Source organism: Cheilinus undulatus, linkage group 2 (genome assembly GCF_018320785.1).
Source record: "Cheilinus undulatus linkage group 2, ASM1832078v1, whole genome shotgun sequence".
Taxonomy (NCBI): Eukaryota; Metazoa; Chordata; class Actinopteri; order Labriformes; family Labridae; genus Cheilinus; species Cheilinus undulatus.
The window spans coordinates 29,870,000-29,897,319 of record NC_054866.1 but is presented as its reverse complement, the minus strand read 5'-3'; the positions used below and the strand labels follow the sequence as shown (position 1 = coordinate 29,897,319).

Genomic DNA, 27,320 nt, shown 5'->3' with positions numbered 1-27,320 from the left:
ATAAATTCTGTGTCATTTGGCATTCATATAACTAAAATGTGTTTGTTCAACCCAATTTTCTCAAATTTCCATGTCCTAAGTATTTCTTGATCTGGTCGCTCAGGGTTTTCACATATTTTACTTTAGTTGAAGATGATGCCTTAAAGGTGCTAATAGAACAGTTATAAGCCAGACCTCTGAACTGGTACCAATATTGGCACTATATTCAAATTATATCAACACAAGTTTCCCATTAATTTTTTTGGCAATCTTTTACATTTCTCAATGTCAATTTACTGATCTGCATATATTAAAACATACACAGCTGTTCTATTTGCTATGTATGTTTGTAATATATGATTATGTTAAAAGTAAGAGTTCAGCTTTGTTTGACTTACTGACCTGATGTAAGAGGTTCTGTGTTTTTATCCTCATGAACATACAGATCCAGAAGTAGCTGCTGACAGGCAGAGTAACCACTATTTGTCACACTTAGATGGGAGGTCATTAAAAAAAACAAGATGGTGATCAGCACTGGACGAAAAAGATGTAAGATATGAAAACTGAGAACATTTCACTTAAACAAATGTATACACCCAACAGTTTCTCAGTCACTGTCATAAATATCACTCAACATCAGGCAGCCATTTATTCAGTCAGTCATATATTTAAATCAGGCTGTCAGTCAGTCAGCTTGTGTTTTGTCAGTCACAGTGAGTCTGACCCAGAGCAGCCCTGCAGTTCCTGCTCTCAACCGCAGGAATGTCACTCTTTGGTCCCATGGGTGTTCACTGTATTCTTTGGGTTGGTTCACATGACCTCTGAACTGACAACTAGGAAACTTCAAAGCTTAAAACATAAGTAAAAGAACAATTGTACAATCTTTAGATGTTATTCATCTGTAGAATCAGAAAAAAAACAAACTCTACTGAAATGGGGGCTGTTTACTAGGTTAACTAGGTGTTATGGTGCTCACAAGCTAGTTAGTGCATATACAGCAAACCGGCAAAGTGATTTGTTTGCAGCTTACAAGCTGGCTCACTAGTTTGTTTAAGCAACAAAGGATGAAACCCCAACTATGAGATTTATTCAGTGCTAACAAAAAGGACAAAACAAAGAGAGTACTGCCCAGAGTCCAGGGCTAACAGGGTAAAGACTTTAAAAAGGCAAAAAGAACAAGGTCTAGCAACAGGTGAAAACAAAAGAAGAGCCATGCAAGTGAAAACATTCACATAAGAAGAAGTGGTTAAAGAAACAAACAGAAACAGGGACAAACAAAGACTTTATGTGAAAGAGCTAATCAGGGACAGGTGAGACTAATCACACCCAGGTGAAAACAATAAGGCTGGGGCACACAATCATACAGGCAGAATAAACAAAGGAAGGAAGAGCTAGGGGGTACAGGAATGCAACTAAGTTAAAAGAAATGACAAATGAACAGGGAAAAAAGATTAAAAAAACATTTTTAGATAACAAAACTAGGCTTCATAACAGCTAGCTTGTGTGTATATGGCTAGCAAGATAGCTTGCATTTCAGTGGCTGACAAGCTTGGTTGTCAAGCTAACAAAAAGTAGGAAACAAAGAAGAAGACTGCAAACAAGAAAAGCTTTTGAGGTGCAAAACATGTTGACATCTGTATTAAATTCCACAGGGCTCACCTGAAAATACTGTTCAAACTTTTATAAACATCCAGGTCATGTACTCAACCATTGGTAAACTGTGCGTGGGCTTCCAGAGATTTGAACTTTCTGAACTGAGCAGCAGTGTAAGCACTTGGACCACATACCAGGAAGATATTAAAGGGGATATATTATGCAAAAATCACTTTTTGAGGCTTTTCTAACACAAGTATGTGTCCCTGGCCTGTCCACAATCCCCTCAAGTACCAGAAAAATCCATTCCCTCTCCCCCTCTCTTTCTCTACCTTTCAGAAAGTGTGTGCTAAAACAAGCTGTTCTCAGATTGTACATCTAGTGACCTCCCCAGAGGCATAAGCACCCGCCCCCAGGTTTGGTTGGCCCTCCCCGACTTGGAGAAAAGTTCCACCCTCCTCTACTGATCCTCTCAGCTACCAGCTGAGATGCTGGATAGCTCAGTGGGTTACCCTGCTGGCTGCAGTGTGCAAGATTGGTGGTTCGAATACCAGTCTAAACTTTGGAAAAAAAGTGTTTGTAATATTATGAGTGCTGCATCCATTTCCTGAGAGGGGTGTGGTCAGGGGTGGAGTCAGACAGCTAATTACAATTCAAAGCCACAGACACAGAAATGGCTTGTTCTGAGCAGGGCTGAAACAGTGGGGTTTTTAGACATGAAAAATCCTATACTGGAGTGTTTTTTCAGGAATAAACTTTACAGGCATGTTTTGGGGACCTCTAAGCTTGCAAAGCAGATGGATATGCCCGTTTCCTTGTTTTTCACTGGCAAATCCATCTTGCAAAGCTCCCATCTGAACCATTTGGGCCTGGTTAGAAAGTGACAGGACCAATCAGCGACAAGGGGCTGTACTTTCAGGCGCAGCAGAGTCGTAACGTAAACACGCAGCAGCAAGAGCTGGTGCAGTTATGAAGGAAGAGATTAGCATGGATGCTGCTAAAGCGCCAGTTTTATCAGAACTTGACAACATTTCTTCATTAAAAGAAGAACAAAAAACATCACTGTGTTGTTTTCTTTTCAAAAACGACAAAAATCGAGTACTCGCATGTCTGTAGTTGCCATGTTTCGTGTTATTCCTCATTAGCTGGGCACACGCAGCTCAATGGCAGCTACGTCACATGTTTTGTTGCTCTGATTGGCCCGTAGAGATGTGACAGACAGAACGTTCATCCAGTCACACTCCCAGTTTTTTTCAAAGCCTCTGCCTTTTCTCCAATGTTTCCTATTGAAGCTTTCCCAGATGGATGTGTTTCACACATCCATCTGGCGTGTCAGGTTAGGGGACCTCTGAGATCAATATAAACTTGTCTTTAAAGGGCAAAATATGTCCTCTTTAAATAACTGGAGGCAAGGAATTCAGGTGACAAAGCCAGTCTTTTTTTGGCACTAAATTTGGGTCTACATTTCAAATAATATTGGTCTTTTTATTTATTGTCTCTTTGCATTAGAAAAGAGTTTGTCTCTGTATGTACCACTCTCTGTTAGACTACTTTAAAGCATTATTAGAAACCCTAGAATAATGCTTACAGTGCCTGTTATTTAGATAGTGCAGTACAACTGTTGGCCTGCCAATATGGCGATTCTGACCGAAATAATGCCAATAATGCATTGTGCAGTCGCGTTGGTTGCCAAGCTCTGTTACAATCTTAGTTTTCACACAGTTTTACCACTTTAAATGAGTATGATCCAAAATTAGCATGGTAAATGTTATCAGACAGGACCACAAAAATAGATTAGAAAATACGGAAAGGGAATGGTGCATGGCTGCTAGCTGGATTCCAACCTAGCGGCTAACAAGCTAGTTAGTATTTATTCAGCTCACAAGCTAGTCAACCATGTGTTATGGTTTGTTTGTAAGATGCATCCATGAATCGACTACACAATGGGAAAAGCTATTATTTTAGTAAACTATATGCGTTGTCACCATTGCGACTGGGTAGAATGATTTTCCTATCTTCAGGCCACAATTTTCATTCCTCTGCCAGTGGCCAGCCAGCTATCAACAAAAATCTTAAAAGCACAGTCCCCTAAAAATATTTTTTAAGCAGCTTTTTATGACTTTGTGACTTTTAGCAGCAGGGTGGGTCCAGTGTTTTCCTCCAGAGACTGCAGCCTGGCTGTCTGCAGCTCACAGCACACACACAAAAGCATTTTACCCCAGTGGCTCTCACACAAAGACAGCCAGACTGTGAAATCAGTGGAGTGAAATTGAAAGAGGGCTACCTATTGTTGACTCCTGACAGAGAACGATGGAGCAGAGTCAGCCACCCACGTTCACTGAGGGGCCTAATTAAATTCCTGAAATCATTTTCTTGTACCATCACTATATTTAATTCTGAGACTTTCATATTTTCTTCTATTCTTTCCTCATCCTCTTATAGGAAACTGTACAAAGCAGAGAAGCTGCCATCCCATACTTTTGAGATTGACTATGAGGACATGGATAAGGATGAGGTCAGTAATAACCATCTTCTGACAAATGCTTTAACAATGACTGCATTACTGCACACATCCTGAAGGTCATGTTTAAATTAGTTTATCTCATCCTCAAAGCTGTTCAAATGTACTTTGTGAGAGCAGATAATTTATTAAAAGGTCAGGGGGACATTTCTCTGAGCACAATTTGACTAACATCCTAATATTGGGTCTCTTTCTGTTTCAGTTTGGAATTTTACATTTATGAGGGATGAACGGGAAGCTCATGTATCAGTAACTGACTGTATCTGTGCTCTACAGGATACTACCTCCCTGTCCTCGTCCAAAGGGGGAGGGGGAGGTGGTGGAGGAGGGGGAGGAGGGATCGGTGTATTTCGGTCAGGCTGGCTCTACAAAGGGAACTTCAACAGCACCGTCAACAATAGCATCACTGTCCGGGTGAGGAAATGCATGATGCTCAGGTTCACCCTGATCCTCAGATTGCACTATGATACAAGCTTGAAGGTTTTTCCCTTCCACAAACATTTGAAGAAAAATACAATATTAAAGCATGCAGCTTCAATAATTTGTCGCCTTTGGCTTTGTCCTTCTACCAAGTTCATGTACTTGAGCATTATTCTATCTTTACAGTCATTCAAGAGGAGATATTTTCAGCTCACCCAGTTGACTGATAACTCCTACATCATGAATTTCTACAAAGATGAAAAGATCTCCAAGGAGCCCAAAGGGTGCATCTTCCTTGATTCATGCACTGGGGTTGTGCAGGTGAGGTTTAAAGCTTTTCATTTAAAGTAAGATTGATGAACCAGCTCAGCGTGTAAAGTCAGATTTAAATGTCAAGACTTTTTCAAAACTATAAAATGCTGCAACACAAGACATTACTGGATGTAACAAATTTTTAAAAATTCTTCATTGCTTTGGATTTCATTCTTAGTTCAATTTAAATTTGTTTTCCACAAAGACCTGCTTCAGAACATCTTTTGTTAAGAAAAATCAGGACTGAATTAATTAAAAACAACTGACTTTAAACTTGAAGGGAAGTACTGGGAACTGGACACTTGTAAGCATTAGTTAACCCTCTGAGTTGATGTTGTTGTACACCACAAGAATTGACACAGATTATTAAAAGTTGAATAAGCTTTGAACCATGAATCATAGCCACCTCCCTTTTTTCCTCTTACAGCCTGGTGTTGTGTTGTTCTAATTATGCTATCCAAGCACGTCAGTGTATGTTTTGATGTTTTATCTCTTCTCTTCTCTTCTCTTCTCTTCTCTTCTCTTCTCTTATCTTATCTTATCTTATCTTATCTTATCTTATCTTATCTTATCTTATCTTATCTTATCTTATCTTATCTTATCTTATCTTATCTTATCTTATCTTATCTTATCTTAAGCCTTCATAACCCCTATGGAGGCTTTTATAGTGAGCCTAGAACTTGGGTGATTTTCCTGGGTATTTAAAGATTAAATCCACACCAGTACCTCCAATGTTGAGTGTCATTTTATAATTTTTGAATCAGTTTTTGATCCTTTCTGACACTAGCCAGAATTAGCTTATGGTTGTTACATGGGCTATGAGAACCAATGCAGGCTTTGCCAAACTGCGAATGTCTAACTAGGCAGATAATAGAGGAGATGACCTGAACAGCTCAGAAGAGAGAAAGTGAGACAGAGAGCCTGTGATGTGGCCCTCTGTGTCACTGCAGACAGGAACTGCTTTGAATAATGGCTCAAATTCAAGCAATATGAAAAAGAATAAGGACTTTTTTGTACATTATGAATATTTTCAAGACTTTTTGTCACAGAATGATCTTTTTCACTTTTTGGTCCCAGAGAGATGGGATGCATAAAGTCCTTATTGTTTACTTTGTCACATAAAACATTTGAGTTTTAATTTCTGTTTAGTTTTTTTCTTTTTCTCCTTACAGTCCCATCATTATTTAAATTACAGTGGCTTTACTGCAGCACACATCTTAAAGCTTAGGTTGTCCTGAAAAAATTGATTTTTAGAGTTTGACTATGCACCACAGGGTTGATGTTTTACAAGCCTTTTAAGACAATAAGTCCAGGTGAGACAAAATGGTTAAAAATAGCTTAGGGCTCAGAGCATTAATACTTATCTTTGACAAAGCAGTATTAACTAATTTGTGCGCCATTTATAATCGCAATTATAGGTGCTTTATTGATGCATTAATATAAAGCTCTATTAAATACTTAATTAATCTCTACTAAAGGATGATTAATTTATTGATATGTCATTCATAATCGCAGCTTTAGGTGCTTTATTTATGCATCTGTAAAGCATTAGTAAAGGGTGCTGTTCTGAATGCTTCAGTCCTGCGCTTTAGTATTACATCTGTTTATAAATGATTTATAAATTAATTAGTCATGCTCTGTAGATGATGTCTTACACTTTATCAATACTTTAAATACTTTACTAATGCATTTCTAAAGCATTGGTATCTCTGTTTGGAAATTAAATGAAGATATTAATGATGCTTTAAAGAAGATGATTTTCGTATTAACTAATGCTTTACTAATGCAAAAAGTGTGTAGATATTATAGGATTACCACTCTCACCATGCATGTTCTGACCTTCTTGAGCACAAATTGTGTTTAATGGTAATGTTCAATGTTCAATTCAAGCACAGGCATAATGGCACATGTCTTGTTCAAAATATTCTTGTACTCCTTCTAAAAGGGGGTATCTGACTTTTTTTTCTTTTAGAATAACTGACAAAGAAATCCTCCAAGACGACCCTACATTACTCTGCTTTTAGTTTATAGTCAGAGTCATCTCGCTCCACTTATACTATATAATTGCATGTTCTTAATGCACTATATAAGGGTTTGGGAGTTGTGGCTTCCTCCGTCTTTTAAAAACCACAATCATATCCTTTGTGGGTTTTTTAGAAATATTATGCTTTTATCATCTGCCATTTCAAATTATGTGTGTGTAGCCATATATTTATCTTTATAACATTCATACAAATCAATATGTATCACTTTAAATTTACAGTAAGACACATAACTTTTTAAAACTTTTCCAAGGATGGATGCATACTTAACAGACTTTAAAGTTCAGTTTTAAAGGATTGATGCTATATCAAGCTTAAATTACCATTACACAACTTGCATGCTGTATTTTGGGTTCAAAATGATCCATTTAGTGTTATGATTTAATATGCACTTGTTCATAAAACATTTTAGAAGAGGGTTTCTTTATCCATTATATATCCAGAAACTAAGCTCATCCTTGTTAAGTCAGTACCTCAAAGCTACAAGAAGAAATCAGATTTTCCTAAAGCAAAACCAAGCTCTGGTTTTGTTGGCTAACCACATAATCCTATCCATCCTTTCATCTGTCTCCCCAAAGAACAACCGCCTGAGGAAGCATGCCTTCGAGCTGAAGATGAACGAGGTTACGTACTTCGTGCTGGCCGCAGAGAGCGAGCAGGACATGGAGGAGTGGATCAGCACATTGACCCGCATCTTGCAGATCTCTCCCCATGAAGGTCCAGCTCCTGACCGCAAGAGTCTGGACCTCACAGACCACCGGCAGGGTGAGACTGGTTCTGTTTGTGAAATTTAGAGTACAACAAGTTTACCTATGATGGGTTTAGAGGGTAGGGAATGAAATATTGTTGGAAACAGCAATGAGGGTGGAAGTAATAATGGTAATTTGGAGGTGAAAGTGGTATTTAAAGTGAGACAGAGGAAATTTTAGCATAATTTCAACATCTATTAATCATAGTGCCCCTAAGAGGGGAATAATTCTACATGCAATGTCAGCAGAATGTAACCTTTTCCTCTCTGTCTGACTTGCTTTAAATAATACTTGCCCTTTCACCAGGATCTCGTTGGGGAATTTTTGCTGCTTTTAGGCTTAAACTATCACATCACAATCAGGAAATGACACCAACCAGGGACTCCACTTATGTTTCGTATGTCCTACTTTGTTATTAAAAAAGGAACTTAATATAAAATTCAATCATATGTGCCAGTTCTTCCATAGTTTGGGCATTGGACCACAGACTATAACATGACACACCCTGATGGAGCACTGAGACTTGGCCCAGTGAGAGGTGGTGGAGTGATGTAATAGCCTGAGCTGTCATAGCTCTGTGGTCTGCTAGCATGCCTCTAAATCAGGCTGCAAGCAGCATGTGGTGACCTACCATTAATGAGCCATTTTGTTCAGCATGGCCTTTGGGAAGAGTTGCTCAAGGCACATGAAGGTTATGTTTCTGTAGAAGCATGCCCGCGTTATTACCTATAAACACCGCAAAAGGATTCATATTTCATTCTGAGATGAATATATGTGTACTTGATGCTGGTTAGAGCTTATTTAGTGCACTGCTGAACCTATTTCAGAAAATGGTATATGGCTTTCTACCTATGGTGAATTGAAGCAGTTTGATAAACATTTATGTACAGCCATTGCTTGCAGTCATCCCTTATTTTCTTTTGTCTTGCTTCAGATATGTTTGACATGTCGCTGAGTGACTGCTGTTTGCAGGAGAATGAAGATCCCACAGCAGAGAACGGCATCAATCCAGAGCTAGCAAAGGTTGGTTGAGCTGAAACATCCTCATTTAAAATAAGTCTAACTCTGCTGCTAGACCATTGAAGTAAACAGTGTAATAATACATTTCAATGTATGTGTAAGCAACACATCAGGGTTTATAAAGGCTCATTTGGAAGTTTTCAACCATAAGTTGTAAGGATTTCTGTTTACAGTGCATGTGTGCACATGTACTGGCACACAAACTCATGCTATGACAATCATTGTTTGTAACTCAGCAAAAGTAATAGTGACTCTTTGCAAAAGACAAGTAAAAAGAGAAAGCATTTGTGATATTTTCCTAACCCTCCAAGATTAAAATGGGGGTAAGAAACGCCTATGTGAAAACAAAAACAAACTCAAAGGCAATGATAATTTAGTCATTCACCAGGGGCAAAATGTTACTTTTTTTTTTTTTTTTTTCAACAATTATTTTTTATTAATTTTCATGCTTCCCACCACAGGTTACATAGCCTTTTTCTGAACAGTACAATAGCATAAAATAACATAACAATATAACACAATCTACACTCTTCCATAGCGATGTCGGAATGACATGAAACATTTTTACATTTATAATCCAACACAAAAAAACACACAGTAAACAATTACAACATTTAAATTCACATACTCCCCCCCAACAAGCATCCCCCTGTACACCTGTACATATCCACATACACACAAACACTTCACATCGGTCTCTGTCCTGTGTTCTCTCCTGATCCCCCCCCCTTTACCCCATAGCTGTGAAATTTAATGTTTCAATATTTCGTATTTCATCATGCTTCATGAATCTGTTTCCATACATCGTTAAATTGTTTCACCTCATTGCTATCTTCTTTACTGTTGTCAAGTAATATTTCATCAATCCTTTCCAAGCATATAGAGAAGGATTCTCTGTTTTTCTCCAGTGTTTTAAAACTAACTTCTTGTAAACCAAGGCAGAGAAAATCTGCCATCCCAATGGATAATGAATTGCCTCAGCTTTCTGGAAGATGCAGAGTGCAGCTGAGAAGTGAATTTGTTTTGTACATATAACAGACATCCATTCTTGAATCTCATTCCACACTTTCACCGCTTTAACACATGTCCAGAATAAGTGCATAAGGAAATCAGGAGATCCACACTTCACACACTGATCAGAGGAGTTTGGATAGAAACTATGCATTTTTTCTCTTGTGTAATATATTCTTGTCATGAGTTTGTATTGTATTAAATGTAGGTTATATTTCCAGCAATGCTTTTGGTGAGATACACACATTTCTTCCCTTTTGTGTTAGCATCATTAAATTGAAGGTCTTTGTTCCATTTGTCATGTAGCTTTTCCAGTGAGTACAGTTTAGATTGTTCCTTCAGCAGCATGTTGTATACAGTTCCGATTAGTTGTTTCTTTTTACCACGTTTTACCAAAAACTCTTCAAAGGGTCCTGTGACTAGATCATATTCTAAATCAAAGTTTTCTGTAATCCAGTTCCTAAGCTGTAGATATCTAATAAAAACTCCTTGTTTTCTGAGGTAAATTTGTTCTGGAACCTCTATAAATGAAAGAACATTGTTGTTATTATTATTATTTTCAGTTATGTGTGAGAGGTACTGAATACCTTTTTTTTCTCCAGCTGTTCCAGTTCATTTCCCTGTTTTGGAGTTTTATTTATGGATCATTCCAGATCTTTTGCTTGGGTATACCAAGTTCCACTGCTTGTATATTTCTAATTTTCTGCCATGAATTTAAGGTGCTGTTTAATACAAAGTTGGGCCCTTTTATTCTTTGTTTTGTAAACAGAGAAGTAAATAAGTTGTGAGGTTTCGATTGGTCACTTTCTATGCCTATCCAAGGGTCTTCATTGGCATCATTAATTATTCGATCAATGTAAAATGTCTGTGAGGATCAGTAATACAGTTCTAAGTTTGGGAATTTCTCCTTCTGTTCTCTTGTTTTGGAGAAGATTTCTGCTTAATCGATTTGCTTTATTTGACCAGACAAAGGAAGAAAGTAAATTATTAATTTTCGTGAAAAACTGTTTTGAAGGAATGAGAGGTAAAGTTGGAAAAATGAAGAGGAATTTGGGGACCATATCATTTTAAATACGTAGTTATATGCCAGAGCAAATAATGAAGGGGATAAAGGGCAACCCTGTCTCGTGCCTCGTAAACCAAATATCTTTGAAAGAGTCTCATTAACATAAACCTGGGCAGTAGGTGATTTATATATTATTTTTTATCATTGCCATTATTTCTTCTGGGAATCCACTACATTTCTAATATTTTGAAAAGGTAAGCCCACTCTAAACGGTCAACGGCTTTCTCTGCATCAACTACCATCAGTGTCAAATCTAGTTTTTGCTTCATAACATACTGGATTAATGATACACAGGTTCTAATGTTAGTTTTAAGGCTTCTATTTTGTATAAAACCAGTCTGATTATAATGAATTATACCTGGAAGTATTTCAGCCATTTGATTATTTAAAATTTTAGTGATAATTTTATTGTCACAATTAATCAAACTTATTGGGCGATAATCAGATGGCTGACTGCCTTCAGGTCCTGGTTTTGGTATCACATTAAATATTGCTTGATACATTTTTTTTGGAAGGGCGTGATACTACCATGCATTATTGATAACATGAAGAAATAAAGGATAATTTGATTCCAAAAAACAAAATAAAACTCAATTGGTAATCCGTCACCACCGGTTGCCTTCTTTAAGGGAAAACTGTCAATTGCCTTTTTAACTTCGGATACTGTTTTGTCTTTTCTTAGCTTCTCTTTTTGTTCATTGGTTAGAACTTTCAAGTTCACTGATTTTAAGAAGGGTTCAGGGTCAATATGTGTTTTATCAGATAAGTTCCTATAATATGTCTCATATCTTGCATTTATTATTTTATTATCTGTTATTGTCTTATTTGAGGGTTTGTCCTGTAGAACTGCCATATTTCTTTTTACTATTTTTTTGACCAAATTGCTCAGCTGTTTCCATGTCTTATTTGCAGATATATTTGACAGTTTATTTGTGTTCTGTTTAATATCCTGAACTTTTTAAAGTAACAGACTGTCATATTCTAGTTGTATTTTTTTTTTTTTTTTTTGCAGTTTCTCTAAATCACTGATGCAGTTAGTATTTTTTTGAACATTCCGAAAATATTCCATGGATTTTCCCACTTGGTCAATCTCTCTGTCTAATTCTTTTTTCTTTTTTACTGAAAAGGATATCATTACTCCTCTAATATACGCTTTAAAGGCATTCCACATAATGTCCATCTGAGGTCTGTCTTTAATTGAAGTGTTGTCAATATTTGTATTCATGAATATCTCAATATGATTTTTTATGTAATTCTGCAAATTCTATATTGGTTAAATGTTTTCAGTTCATTCTCCAAATTTTCTGAGAATGTTTATTTATTAATGTCACTGCAGCGTGATCTGAAATGACTATATCATGAATTTTAGTTAAGTTAACACTTCCTAATCCTCTACGAGATATGAAAATGTAATCTTTTCAGTTGTATGATTTTTGAGCATGAGAATAAAAGGTATAATCTTTATTCTCGATATGCATTACCCTCCACACATCCTGCAATTTGTTTGTTGACAGAAATTCTACTAGACATGCGGGTGGTTGTATTTTCCTTTTATTTTTTGAACTGTCCTTTATACTAATGATATTATTCAAATCGCCTTCTAATATAATGATTCCTGTAGGAGATATATCAAGTACCTTCGTATTTTGCATAAAAATGATCCATCAGATAAGGGTGGGTCATAAATATTGATCTATGTATATGTGGTTTCAAAAATGACGCATTTTATGACTACCTTCTGGGTCTGCATAATATGAATTTAATTTAAAGGGGATGTTCTCATTAATTAGTATCCCAACTCCTCTGCTACAGAATGTAAAAGTGGAGTCAAACACTTCTCCAACCCATTGTCTCTTAAGATAATGTATTTTACCAGTTTTTTTTGACTGTCAAATGTCATCAGTTAAATCATGCTCTGTAACTCTTAGCTGTGGATTATGTACAGTGCCTACAGTGTCATGGTCAATTTAATTGCCTTTAGAAAACTCTTTGATTTTAAAGAGAAAATAGATTCCTAGGAAGTAATGTAAGTCGAATAAAGATAATTAATGTTAAACCAGTGACTGCATGAATATTCTCCCTCTGCAAGTCAGTACTTAGTAGATCAAACATTGGCTGTATTGACAGCACTGAGTCCTTGTGGATAGTGCTCAATCAGGCTTGCACATCTGGGCACATTTTACTTAATTCCTCTTTGCAAAACTGCTCAGGCTCTGTTAGGATGCACAAAGATCAGGAGTGAACAGCCCTTTTTAAGTACAGCCACAAACTCTGTTTTTGATTGAGGTCTGGGCTTTGTCTCAGCTTCTCCAGAACATTCAACTTGTTGTCTTCAAACCATTTTTGTGCAGCTTTGGCTGTATGCCTCAGGTCATTGTCTTGCTGGAAAATAAATCTTCTCCCTAGCTGTAGTTCTCTTGCAGACTAAATAAGATTGTCCCCCAGGATTTTCCTATAATTTGCTGCATTCATTTTACCCTCTACCTTTACAAGCCTTAATGGACTGGCAGCTGAGAAGCATCCCCACAGCATGATGCTGCCACCACCGGGTTTCAAAGTGAGGATGGTGTGTTTGAGTTGATGTGTAGTGTTTGGTGTCTGCCAAACATAGCGTCTTGTCTTATGGCCAAAAAAAGCACTGTTAAGAACCTTCTTTCATTTGACAATGGAGTCTCCCACATTCCTTTCCGTGAACTCTAGTTGAGATTTTTTTTAACAGTTTTCTTCAACAGCAGCTTTCTCTTTGCCCCTCTCCCATAAAGCTTTGACTGGTGAAGAACAACAATTGTTGTAGAGTCTCTCCCATCTCAGCTGCTGAAGCTTGTTACTGCTTCAGAGTAGTCATAGTTGTCTTGGTGTTCTCTTGAACTTAACACATGTGCCATATTCTGTCCATGTCTTGATGATGAAGATTCAGATTTGTTGTTGTTGTTGTTGTTGTTGTTGTATCCATCCCCTGACTTCTTAAAGATGGATTTGCCCATTTCCATGTTTCTCACTGGTGAATCCATCCTGCAAAGTTCCTGTCTGAACCGTTTGGGCCTGGTTAGAAAGTGACAGGACCAATTAGCGTTAAGGGGCAGTACTTTTGGCCGTGGCGGAGTCATGATGTAAGCAGGCAACAACAAGAGGCCGGTGCCGTTATGGCGGAAGAAATTAGCATGGATACAGCTGAAGTGCCAGTTTTATCAGAACTTGACAGCATTTCTTTGTTGAAAGAAGAACAAAGAACAACATTTAGTTGTTTTTTTGTTTTTTTTTTCCAAAAACGACAAAAGTTGTGTACTGACATGTCTATAATTGCCATGGTTTGCGTTATGCAGTTCTATATGGAGTTAATCCCTTAGTAGCAGTGCACGCGCACCTTGGTAGAGGTGATGATGTCACATGGTTTGTTGCTCTGATTGGCCTGTAAAGATGTGACAGACAGAACGTTCATCCAAGCATCCTCCAATTTTTTTGGATGTGTGAAACAAATCCATCTGTCGTGTCAGGTAACTGACTTCTACTTTTCAATCACCTTTTCTCTGTGTTGCTTTGAGTGTTCTTTTGTCTTCATTGTGTAATGGTAGCCAGGAATACTGATAAACCAGTTGGGGGACCTACAATCACTTGAGACACATTTCAGCAATCAGATGATCCCCATTTCACTAACTGTGAAACTACTAGCACCAATTTTCTGTTCCTCTGTTGAATCACATCAATCACTTCAAAGGGGGTGAATATTTATGTAATCACTTATTTTACCTTACATATTTTTGTCTTACTAACATGACTTTGTAGAAATCTGTTTTCACTTTGACATTCAAAAGTTCGTTTTTTTTTTTTAAATTATTTTATTGTAAAAAAAACAACAACCAAATTATATTGACCTTGAATGATTTGTACACTCAATTAAAGGGTAAAACATCCTTTTTATGAAGGCTGTAAGAACGGGCTAATTTGGCCATCACATCGTCTTCCAAATACCCTTTGGCCGTGGTTACAAGCATCAAAATATCTAAAAAGGTCTATTTAGTTTAGTCACTAAAGTTTTTTTTTTTTTTTCTTTTGTAGGTTATATAGGGGTATTAGTATTGATTTTAGTCATTTCTTAACCAGTTAATTATTCCTCACAGGGGCCTTAAATTAAATCACAGTATCATTAATCATAAGTCAGGGAAATAGTAATCAACTTCACTTCCTCTCTTACAGTATATCTCAGAGACGGATGAAGGGATTCGCTCAGCCAGAAGAGAAGAAAGGTTGAATCTATTCTCGCTGGACCCTGACACTCCTGTATGTATAAAGAATTATATTTACACAGTTTCATTGTTATTTTTAATTTAGCTACAAACTGTGTTTTACAAATCACAGGTTCTGAGGAGCCCAAAGACTGAACATTCATCAGTGGAGAATGGAGCGGTGCGTCCATTTGAGGAAAAACTGGGTAGAAGGTTTATGATAACCTGTCGATCACTCAACTTCATGCTGCAGGGCTGCATCAACGAGAGTGAAACTGGACCAGTTACCAATGTAAGGATATGACCCAGTCCTGACAAATGACTTTATTTTGTGAATATATTTGCATTTAAATAACTGAAATGGAGCACAAATCTATACATGCTAAGGACTGATTTCTCTTTTACATCAAAAGACATGTCAAATGAGACATCGTGATCTGAAAATGTAAAGTATTTTTTATTAAGGAGAATGACTGAGTTCGTTGTGCCTCTCTAGATTGAGCCCTTCTTCATCTCGCTGGCTCTGATGGATGTCAGAGAAGGGAGAAAGGTGTCTGCAGACTTCCATGTAGACCTGAACCAAGAGGCAGTGCGTCAGATGCTCGGAGGCTACAGTAATGGGACAGGTGGTCCTTGCACAGGGGTCGGAGGACAGGAAAATGGCCTGTCCTCTCCTGCTGAGAAGAAGCCTGGAGACTGTTACCTGAGCCTGGACCTGGATCACTGGCTCTGCTTCCCCAAACAGGTGCAGGGATCTCACTCCACAGAATTTGTCCTTGCATAATTGCTTTGTGTTGAACATGTAGAGTGACTTTAATATGCTTTGCTTTGCAGGCCATTTTCTCTGTAACAAACCCTCACACAGATATCGTGATGGTGGCCAGAATTGAAAAGGTGCTGATGGGAAATATTGCTTGTGGGACCGAACCTTATATAAAAAATACAGACTCCAGTAAGGTAAGAGTGACAGTTTTTAGTTTCACTTGAAGTTCTGAATGAAAAATTAGCTGATTTCTTTACTATCACCAACCACACGGCTAAACTTTGAACAGCATCTTATCTTTTAAAGTTAACTACACATTACATTGCTCTTAGGGCAATTATTGTAAGGGAAACTCCCTTATCTACTCCAGAAAGTTTAATTTATAACATTTTACAAAATGGTTTTCCTGTAAGTACTAAGCTTATCTTCATCACTGAAAGCCAGTCTGCAGAGATAGTTTGTTAATTAGGTTGTTTTTTCCGAAATACTCTCCAAGACATTTCCTGGCGTCCCTGCTGGCAGTCTTCCATGTGGTCGTTGTTGAGAAGGCTAAATGAATCAGCAGACGTTCGACCTGCTGCAAGAGAAACTCTAATAGACAACCCCCGATTTAGTGTGTCAGTTTGTATTAAGGGCTGAGAAAGTCTACTTGCATGTAAAAAATAACAGCTGTGGCGTCTTGCTTACATGTCTTTCTGCCCCTTTTTCCCCTGCTTGTGTCTTGTCCAGACTGTTCAGAAGATTTTGAAATCCAACAAGCAGTTCTGCAGTAAGCTGGGAAAGTACCGGATGCCTTTTGCCTGGTCGGTCAGGTCAGTGCTGCTGATTGAAGGCTTTTCTTAACATTTGTCTAATTCTTCTACTTTCACTTTAAAGGATATGATACTTAACCTAAATCTTTGTTTCCTTTTTTTAATTATAGGCCAGTGTTTAAGGACAATCATGGGGGGCTGGACAGAGAATCTCGTTTCTCCCCTCTCTTCAAACAGGAAAGCAACAAGATCTCCACTGATGATCTGATGAAACTGATATCGGAGTACAGGAGGTAAGACGTACTGCAGGCTTGAATATCACAAAGGTTGTTTTTATGCTGCTATGAGGCAAAATAATCTCTTTGTAAACAACTATTTTTTCTGTTTGTGTGCACAGGGCTGAAAAAAACAGCAAACTGCAGACTATTCCTGGAACGCTGGACATTGCAGTCGACTATGTTCCAATGGAGCATCCTAGTACGTCCACTATTATCGGAATTAGTAGACATTCATTGACCCATCCAAGTCTCCTCCCCAAAGCCTAAGCTCTGAACCATCTCTGACTTTAGTGCCATCAGGTGTGCAGTGCATTTGTCTGTGAGGGCTTGAGATGGTATACAAATGATTAATGAGAGAGCACATGTTTCTTGAAAACAAAATGTGCTTGAGATAACATTAAAAAAACCTCCAGGATGTATTTGTATCTCTTCAATTCAATGAACAGTAAAATTTGGTATACAAGCTGCACTTTTAATATCTATTTTTTCATCTGAACAATTGGCTGTGGCTGCACATTATATACTGGTCTGACTTATGTACTAGTATATAGGGCTTGGACACACAGTGTCATCACCACAAGTGTATGCAGCTTCCACTATCAAACTCTACGCCAGACCTAAGTCACGCAATTGTAAATTCAACCCACTTACTGCGTACTGCTTGCATCCACTTCACTTCTAAGAGCATTCTAGAACGTATAACAACAGTGGCAGACACATTTAACTGCTTTTCACCCTTGTTAGGCCATAACTGTAAAAATGAAAATCATAACGCAGAAGGGTAGTTGAAACCTTTTTCCCTCATTGGGAGATTTTCTGTATTTTATGGTATATCCACTGAAGAACTGTATTGAAATTCAGAAAACATCAATTAGGTAGTTGGTTAGTTAGAGAGGTAGTGAGTTCGTTAAAATGTGTTTTAGCTGGTTAGTTTGTGAGTGAGTAAGTCAGTTAGTTAGTTTGTGAGTTAGTGGGTGAGTTGGTTTGTTTATAAGTTAGGAGGTCAGTGAGTGAGTTAGTGAGTGAGTTAGATTGTTAGTAAGTCTGTTATTGAGTTCATTTTTGATTTAGTTTCTTGATGAGTTAGTTATTGAGGCTGACAGTTGAAACGGACCATTTTTAATCTAGATGGATAGATAAAAAAGTGAGAAGTCCATGAAAGTTTTGGGTTTTTTTTTCCAAGTAAATCCTACAGGAATTCCTGCATATATGCGGACTCATGAAAAGTGTGTAATTATTAGTACAGAAGTCCACAGTGGAGCCCTCACGCACCAGAAACACTTCTTAAAGTGTTTGTGTGTGGATTCAGCCATTCACATTCTCCCTCTCTATTATGTGATGTTTTCTGAATTCTTTTTATCTACTCTTTCAGACTGTGTGACTTCCTCCTATGTTCCGGTGAAGCCCTTTGAGGAGCTGAGCAAACACCAGCCTACTGTGGAGGTAGAGGAGTTTGTCCAGGACACCACCAAGTTCACACAGCCTCACCGTGTCTACAGAAACCACATCTATGTCTACCCTAAACATCTCAAATATGACAGCCAGAAGAGCTTTGCAAAGGTAGAGAACATGGCAGAAGGTTGAACACAAAAAAAAGCCTGAGCTAGAGCTCTGAGTCAAAATCACTGGAATTATTATTTCTTACAGCATGCATAGTGTTTTCCTTTTTCCATTCTTCATCCTTTTAAATATTTGCAATCATTAGTGCCACAATGGTCCTCTTGTTTGCAGGCTCGTAACATTGCAGTCTATGTGGAGTTCCGCAGCTCAGATGAAGAAGTTGCCAAGCCTTTAAAGGTAAAATACACGCCAATGAGACATTTATAGGACTCCAATTAAACCCTATATTTGAAAAAAAGTGTCTGCTTATTGCTTATTTTGTTTCTTTTCCTATTGTTGTTTTTCAGTGCATCTATGGTAAGCCAGGAGGTCCAGTCTTCACCACAGCAGCCTGCTCTACAGTCCTGCATCATTCCCAGAACCCTGATTTTTACGATGAGGTACAGGAAAGATTAACATTTTTGTTAGTTAGCATGAGAAAAAAGCATGTTTACAGACAACTTGCAAAAAGGAAGAGTTGTTGTTGTAACCTTTAAATGAAAAAAAAAATGTTGTTGTGTCCCCAGGTGAAGATTGAGCTCCCCACTCAGCTCCATGAAAAGCATCACCTTCTTTTCTCTTTTTACCATGTCACATGTGACATCAACGCCAAGACAAACTCTAAGAGGAAAGAAACCCTGGAGACCCTTGGTGAGTTTTGGTGGATCTTTAATAAGCAGTGGCTTATTTTGCTGTGGCTCTTTTCCATCATTCATCATTGTTTGTGCTTTTTTAGTGGGGTATTCTTGGCTGCCTCTCCTCAAAGAAGGCCGTCTGGTATCTCAGGAGTTCAGCATCCCCGTCTCCTGTAACCTACCGCCTGGATACCTGGCTATCAAGGAAGCCAGCAACACCAAGGTGAGAGAGGAAGAAAGGGAAATGGGAGGAGGAAAGACATGAATATTAAAACCTGGGATGAATAATAGAAGCATTCATTTCCTTAATAAGATGCTTATTCAGCATCAAGCAGATGATAAATAAAGGTTGTATCCTATTTTACAGAATGGAGCAGATGTGAAATGGGTCGATGGAGGAAAATCGATCTTCAAAGTGTCCACCAATGTTGTCTCAACAGTTTACACTCAGGTAAGACCATCATCTGGGTTACTTCTGTCTAGCATACTCACGTTGTTTTTCATGGCCTACAGGTGAGGGTGTCCTTGTGAAATCTACATTATCTAACCATTAACAAGAAAAATGGTCTGGGAAAAGGATGGATACAAAGTTCTGCACTTGTTGTATCAGCCGATCCATCCTTTTAAAAGAATGAAGGCATGGTAGCACTCAATAACACTTTAAACAATGTTATTAGCCTTGAGCTCTTCCATACAGCTTCCCCCTGCAAGGGATGGATGCACTCACTCTACCAGTGAGGAAGTGTGAAATGGGCTTTCAACACCAATAAGATGCTTCTAAACAAACTATTAAAATTTATGTAACAAATGGAATGTGAGCCCAAAATGCACCATCATTCTTAATGGTTGGCAACTTTACTTATTATTTGGTAAGATATAAAATGGATAGTAATCTACTGTTTCAGCCTGTGGTGAAGGTGTGCAAGCCAGTCTCTTTTGCAGCTGTCAATCAGTCTATCTGTTGTTGTTTTCATACCACAAGTTTACTGGCAATCCTATTTTTTACATCTTTTTTAATTCATTATAGTAGAAATAGGAGGTTACTGTTCATACATAACCCTTTAATGCTCTTTTTCAATCACAGCTCTTCAAAAACATCATCAGCTCTTCTTTCAATATTGTTCTGTTGCAGCCTGATGCTACTATGGAAAAAAAAATTAATTCTCATGAATCTACACTCAGTGCTCCATTATGACCAGGGGAAAAAAGAATTGTAGACACTTTTACATTTTATTGAAAATAAAAAACGGAAATATCAAATTTACATAATTATTCAGACCCATCTCCACACCCAATCACTGGAGCTCAGTCATGGTGACTATGGGTTTCTTGGTGGTCACCTCTTTTAAAAGCCCCGGGAAAGTTCAGTGAACATAAGTTTTTTATTTTTTTTTTTTCATCAGGTTTCAATAAAACAAAAATGAGAAAAACTGAAGGCGGTCTGAATAAAAAGATAGAGATGATAAATTCCAAGCTTCAAAGCGTGATTTTATCTTTTTTTTAAACTAACATTTGTTGGCATTTAATCTTTAACACTATTTTTAATTTCTTATCTATCTGCTTTCAACCTCCAAAAAACAGCTATTGTTGATCTGACATGTGGAATTGCAGGCACCATCATCAGCCATCCTGACTCGAGCTGAAACAGCTCACTTCACACAGTTGCAACTGTCCTCTATAACTTTATAAAACAGTCCCTTTGGTCAGAACTGGGCTTAAAACACATCAAAACAAGACACTTTAGAAAGGGAGTCCCTCAGTTAAAACCAAGAAAAAAAAAACTGATTAAATCATGTTTGATGAAAACATTTAATAGTCTACAGTGAAACAATGTTCTGTGATTCTTTTGCTATAGCATTGTTGGATGTTGATGTCTGTCTTTGGTACCAAGCTGTGTCTTTTTGTTTCGGCAAAACTGAACTCTTTGACTGTAAAAACCAACAACAGAAAACAGCAGAAGAAACTGACAAGTCTTACAATCTTATCTTTTATTTTCAGTTTCTTTTTGAAACTACTGCTAATAGTTTATACTTACAATTGTGTCTAATATTGTATGCAAAATGTTGCTTTTGAGGATTAACTTTGACCTAAAATGATTCAGTCCACTAAGTCTTATTGCAGATGCTTTATGCTGATTTTTGTGGACTCCTCTTTGTGCCAGGACCCCCACCTGAACCGATTCTTCCAGCAGTGCCAGAAGAGAGAGCTGGACCTCTCACTACCTCCTACCTCCAACTTCCTCAACTGCCTGAAGGTCAGAGAAAAACCCTTCATACAACCAATTTTTACTGATTAAGAAAAAGATCTGCACTGCTGCATCAAGCTAAACTGTTATAAATCCAGCCTTGTGGTTTTCTCTTCCTCTTTGTGGTTTATGTGTCTTATTTATTTCCATCCTCCGACGCATTTATTCCACCCTTCTCCAGGGTCTGCTCAGTATGGAGAGAATCCCAGTGATCATCCGGTTTCTGCCAGTGCTCTTCAACCAGCTGTTCAAGGTCCTGACTCAGAATGACAACGACGAGGTCACTACTGCCACCACCAGGTAGGTAGTGGTACTACAGTCTCCTCAGGCGCTTGATTTACATCTGGGTTAGTGGGTTGGTGTGGAGGGTCTGATTCATGTGGAAACAGGCTCCAAGTAAGAGGAGCAGAATGCATTGTAGATTAAATTTTTTTTAACACTGCATACCCTTTTATTGATGAATTAGCATTCTCTAATTTGTAATTTATTCAACAATTATTGTGAAATTATTTTGTAGAAATATATGTTTAGGTGTGTTTTGCTTTTGATTTTTGCTCTCCATCTTATTTTTCTGACACTTATCCTTTTTTAAAGTCCCTCTGTATGCTTTTATGTACACGTTGGAATGATGTTTAATGATCAAGAATGCAGAAATATTGCGCTTCTCTTCTCTGTCTGCAGGGTGCTTGTCCACATTGTTGCAAAGTGTCATGAAGAAAACCTGGTTCACTACCTGCACTCTTACATCAAGGTACCTTTAGTTAGCAGTGTGCAACCTTGTGCATTTGTGTGGTTTTTGAATGCCTAATTAATGTGTGTGCTCGGGGAGATCACATGATCATTTTGAAGGCTGTTGTTTTCAATTAAGCAGAAGAAGACTATTTAATTTCTGAAAGGAAAACAGACAGAGAAGAGGGCTTTTTGTGTTTGCATGTATGCACGTTTGTGTGTTTTTGAGCCAGCAGGAGTGTGGTATAGGGCCGTGTGTCGAGAGCTATGTGCAAACACGCAGCCAACCAGGGAGAGAAGGAGAAGAGAGGATGAATAAAGGGTGATTGAGTAGGAGGCGAATGGGGACATTCAGGGTGCTCAATCAGAAACACAAGGCATGTTTGTTTAAAAAAATCAGAGCGAGAATGAGAGAGGAGAGCAACGAGAAACCGCAAGACCTGCTTCATGTTGGACACAGGGATGGAAAAGTGCTGGGCTCAAAGAGGCAGTGGCAGAGACAAATGATGGGAGGCAAGAAGAGAGAGGAGTAATGGAAGCAGGGTTGTCATGGTAACAGATTGGCATGGTGCTCAGTTAGAGCTGACCAATTTAAACTGCTGAGTGTGTGATTATGCACGTTTGTACAATCATGAAGAAGGGGGATTTATTCACTGCAGTAAAAGGCAGCTTTTTCATACGAATCTCATACTTGTAGAATTGTATTAATCTCTGTTTATATTTCTTTGCTTTTCACTAATTTTGAGGGCTTAAAGTGGACAACACTTCTAAATGTTCTAGCCTGCTGATGTGAGGATTTCCTTCATTTCTGTTTTGCGTCATTATAAACTGAAGATATATTTAGATTTTTCACTGGTGGTCAGACATTAATAAGAGAGTGAGGAGGAAACAGCGGTGAAGGTGTTGCAAGTTGTAAATGACAAGAATCTTACAGATTTTGTGGGTTTGATTTTATGATAACATATTACATACAAAATCAGCTATATTCATCAGGCGCAGAGGTTGGGCTAAGTCAGAAAGTCTTCTTGTGTCTGCTCTTCATGGAGTATAAAGACACCAAAATCACACTCTTACCTGTAAGTTGGAAATTACGTTTTCTCATGGCCTCTTTGTCTAGTTAAAACTAATATCTATTTACAGATTCTGCATACAAATGTAGAATCAAGTGCAGCCATTCTACATGCAAAGGTGGAATCTGGTCAGGATTCTCTGCAGTTTAAGTTTTTTGGTTTCCATTTGTAGTCCAAGCTGTATTGACCAGTTCTGTATCAGCATGCTTTGGCGTATGTGTGTAAAACAGTCTGTGTGGAGAACAACAAACAGGTGGAACCTTATTCACTTTGATTGCCCTCCAGATCCCACACAGTGCTCTGATGAGTATTGGTCTATAAACAGAAATCTGCATGAAAGTGCAGCTAAAATCCATTATAAATCAAACATTTAAACTTAAGCCACAAATCTGCTTGATATTAGGTTGTTAAAGCCAGCAAGCACAACATTTTTAAAGTTGTTTCTTATCCCTTTTTTATGAAAAAGCTTGACTTCGTACTTTTTACTAATCTCCATCAAGATGATTTTATCTAATTCCCCTTAATTGAGGGTAAATCACATTCAAGTTGGTTGATAATGAGCAGAAGTGAGTGCAAGTAGAGACACTGTAGTCCATGACTTACATTCAGCTGTTATCTGTCTACGTATGTCACTGAGACTCAAAAGTTGCACAGTACTACTCTGATATGTTCTCGACAAAGACATTTCTGGTTGTATGTTACAAATAAAAGGATGTCTGATCTGGAAGTCATTTAACGTAGACTGCTGGCTTCACTTGCACCTTGCAAAGCCAATGGGTAGGCCAGATCCCACAGCTCAACCATCAGGTGGGATTAGGGATGTAATGGTATCAAAATCTTTCAGTTTGATAAGACCTTAATAGCAAGTCCATTGTACAATGTTTATTGCAGTATCTAAAAAACAAAACAATAAACAAAGACTTGGAAAAATGTGACGTCGGCATTTATTAAAACCAGTTGCACTTTAAATTTTACAACATATGCAAAAAATGCTATGGGTGAGCGTTAGGCTTAAAATCTATACTTGTGCTAGCATGTTTATTAACCGTCTAAAACCTTGGTTGCCCACCTCTGAAAATAGCTGTAGGTCTTTGGTGATATATCCACTGATACACTATGTGATCTGTTAAGTGCTGTTGTGGGGAAGTGGGATTGTAAACGCTTCCTTAGGAGTCTTTTGGCCCGGCTGGATTCTTCGCATCTCAATGAATCTGTTCAGGGTGACAATTTGCCAAGTGGCTCCTCATGTCATATTCCCCATCAGCTGTGTCACCACAGTCTGGCAGTGTCAGAATTTTTTTTTTTTTTTTTTTTCGTTTAGCCGTCATCCGTCATCTTTTTTCCTTTGTCGTTTCTTGACATTGGGAAACCAAAATGCTTCCACACATCAGATGTAAAAGTCGCTGGAGCCTCCACAATCTCATAAACTTTGTCACTCCTTGCCAGTCATAGCATCCACCTCTTCTCGCTGTTTTATCATGCCAGCGAGTGGAGTGCTAAGGATGATGGTAACTGTAGTTCCTATTTCCCTTTGTTCTGTTTCACTGAAGAAAAAAAAATACACTTATTGCTTTGAAGACCTATCGTTTGAAACAGCCACATGTCCACAAAGATATTGAGACGCTTCCATCTTCGCAATCCTGTAATATTAACAATACCGCTTCATCTCAAGGTTAACCATTTTGCAAAGCTTCAAGCTGATACACTTTTTGACTGGAGCAATTGGCATCATTTGAGCAAAACAAGGCAGTAGCTACATGCGTAGTTTAGCTGCATTGCAAGCCAATAAACGAAGGCAGCTGGTGAAGACATTAGATTGGGGTGCAGCCATAGCGGCAGTTTCGTCAGAGGTGGAGAAAATTTCTTTAGAAAGGGCAAAGAATTGCTCTGAAAGCTTTGCTTGGTGGATACAATGTTTTTGCTCTCCTCCTGACAGGCTTCAGTAAAAGTTTGTTTTTCTAGATTGTTCCACTGATAGTGAACAGCAGTGCTTCCTTGTGCAGTACTACTTCTTGTTTTACTTCTCTAATTGGCTTGAAATGAATGTGACAGATTGTTTGGGTTTTTAAAGTTTCTGCCCTTCCCAAACACAATGTATGGGTGGTTACCCAGATAGATGTTAAGTATATAACCCATGCCTTAGATATGTGGAGCTGTTCATCTGGTAGGTCAGGTTAGGCTTCACCAGAATTACTGAGAAATCCACCTTTCCCAGAGGCATATAGCATCTGTCAGACAATGATAAACAGTGACTGACAATGAAATGCCACACAAGCAACCAAAACAAGAGTCCATAGACTCAAAGAACAATCAAAGAATGTGCAAACTATCTTTGGTATGTACTCTGTTGTGTACTGAATTGTATTTTAAGTTGTTTTATTCTCCACAGGTTTTTTGCTAACTTTATGTCGTTTTTTCCACATTTAACATCTCTTTTTTAACCACTTGCCCCATCCCTTAAATGTCTCCACCATCTACCATTCTGCAACTGTAAATGAGAAGGCTAATTACAATGGTGTACCTAGTTTAAAAAAGTCTTTATGAAAGCTATAGAACAGGTAATGATTTTGTAAATGTACCAAAAGTCAGCAGATTGGGTCAGTCTGGTATGTAAGGACCAGGGCCGCAAAGACATACCAAGTTTTACAACATAATTGCTTTCTTTTTTAAAATTTTGAGTTTGACATTGGTTCCAACATCAAAATGTTGGATAAATGTCTTGAATTTACAATCCATCTAAACCCTCCAAATATTGACTTATTAATGACGTAAGAAAAGAAATGGTAACAAATTCTCTCATTCAGAGTTATTGCAGCTCTAGTTAGGACTATGATACTGCTGATATTCGAGCAGGGATTTTTCCTGCATCCTCTCACTGATTTTATTGTCTCTTTATTATAACTTTCCAACAAAGGCAAAGAAATTCAAAAATACTGCAGCACCTAGTACATGTATTTTGGCCCAAATTAATGTTCTCTTCTCTCTGTGTGTAGTATGTGTTCAAGTCAGAGTCCCACGGCTTCAGGACGGTCCACGAGGAGCTGGCTAAGGGGATGACATTTGATCTGAAGAGCAACGAGCAGGCGGCCGTGAGAAATGTTCTGAAGGTTCGTTCCTCTCGTCATAACTACTCTTGGGCAAAGTTGAAAGAAAAAAGCCAGATAGTCGATTTATGCCTAAAAAGGCTAGTAAAAGTAAATGAGTGCAAAACCTTCCAACAGCATCATGTGTTCCTCTCATGTTTTGAAGCAGGCACTAATTAGACAGATTTAATATTGTAAAAACGTTAACCTTGCTTTGACCTTTCCTGGTTTCAGTTCTCCTGGTTCTTCTTTGAGCTGATTGTCAAATCTATGGCCCAGCATTTGGTTGACTCTGACAAGTTAAAGGTAATATTACACACTTATTTACGCTTTTTTGATGGCCCCCCCCCCCCCCCCTTACTTGCATGTGCAAGTTTTTTTTCACTAAAACTTATCCTTTTTGTTCTTTTGACCATCAAACATATCACTAATGTGAACTTTTGACAGCGGAAATTTTAAAAAGGGCATTGGCAGCATGCAGTAAGTCACATTACCGTTCAGCAGTAATATCTGACCTTGTAAATAACTACCTTAATGGTCAGTCTGCATGGCCTTGTCTTGTTTGCTTTTAAAGAAGGTAAAAAAGGAATCAGTATTCATTTCAGACAAGTCCATATCTCGCTAAAATCCACTCACTACAGCTTTAATGACTGCTGTGTTGTTGTTGTTTTTTTGTTCAGTAATCTGACGTTGTACAGTGACTGATGAATTTAAGTTGGCCCTGTTTCCCAACAGCTCCAGAGGCCCCAGCGCTTCCCCTCATCCTACCTGAGCCGTGTGGAGACACTGATTGAGACAGTGTCTGAACACATCTTCTGGAAAAACAAAGACCTGGGAGAGGAGACACGCAGTGCCAACTCAGCCGTAGCTGCTTTTGTCAAGGTAGAAACAAAATAAGTTCTCTAATAAATCGAGGTTGTAACTAAAACAATAAAGTTTACAGGGACACTCTGTGCTTTAAGGTTCACAGATTGCTGCAAGGATTATGTAGATTTGTATGCTCACCCAGTAGTTAGCAAGGTGCAAGTTCCATCAGCCAAATGTCTTTGAGGACATTCAGTGGATTTCTGGATTATCACTGAAGTACTTAGTTTGATTGTTTTGTTCGTGAAGATAATCTCCACAAATGAACACTACTTACAACTGTTGGTGTGTTTACGCAATCAGCTAGAACAAATAGGTAATTGTTATGAAGGAAATACACTGTGGTCAACAGACTTCAACATCACC

At 38.1% G+C, this 27,320-nt stretch overlaps 1 protein-coding gene across 5 annotated transcripts in view; it reads left to right on the top strand.

Moving 5' to 3' along the window:
- dock10 (dedicator of cytokinesis 10) overlaps positions 1-27,320 on the top strand; it is a 104,723-nt gene that overhangs the window by 51,132 nt on the left and 26,271 nt on the right. For 4 of the 5 annotated variants that reach the window (XM_041801300.1, XM_041801317.1, XM_041801291.1 and 1 more), the window contains exons 5-28: positions 4,015-4,087; positions 4,370-4,507; positions 4,700-4,834; positions 7,446-7,632; positions 8,551-8,639; positions 14,908-14,991; positions 15,070-15,228; positions 15,433-15,681; positions 15,771-15,893; positions 16,429-16,511; positions 16,622-16,744; positions 16,849-16,928; positions 18,102-18,289; positions 18,461-18,526; positions 18,637-18,729; positions 18,856-18,979; positions 19,065-19,186; positions 19,331-19,414; positions 21,125-21,217; positions 21,390-21,508; positions 21,890-21,959; positions 26,001-26,114; positions 26,325-26,396; positions 26,826-26,972. In XM_041801300.1, the coding sequence (XP_041657234.1) occupies positions 4,015-4,087; positions 4,370-4,507; positions 4,700-4,834; positions 7,446-7,632; positions 8,551-8,639; positions 14,908-14,991; positions 15,070-15,228; positions 15,433-15,681; positions 15,771-15,893; positions 16,429-16,511; positions 16,622-16,744; positions 16,849-16,928; positions 18,102-18,289; positions 18,461-18,526; positions 18,637-18,729; positions 18,856-18,979; positions 19,065-19,186; positions 19,331-19,414; positions 21,125-21,217; positions 21,390-21,508; positions 21,890-21,959; positions 26,001-26,114; positions 26,325-26,396; positions 26,826-26,972 (2,815 nt within the window). Of the gene's footprint in view, positions 1-4,014; positions 4,088-4,295; positions 4,508-4,699; positions 4,835-7,445; positions 7,633-8,550; positions 8,640-14,907; positions 14,992-15,069; positions 15,229-15,432; positions 15,682-15,770; positions 15,894-16,428; positions 16,512-16,621; positions 16,745-16,848; positions 16,929-18,101; positions 18,290-18,460; positions 18,527-18,636; positions 18,730-18,855; positions 18,980-19,064; positions 19,187-19,330; positions 19,415-21,124; positions 21,218-21,389; positions 21,509-21,889; positions 21,960-26,000; positions 26,115-26,324; positions 26,397-26,825; positions 26,973-27,320 lie in introns of those variants that run through there. The other variant, XM_041801327.1, reaches the window with a different exon arrangement.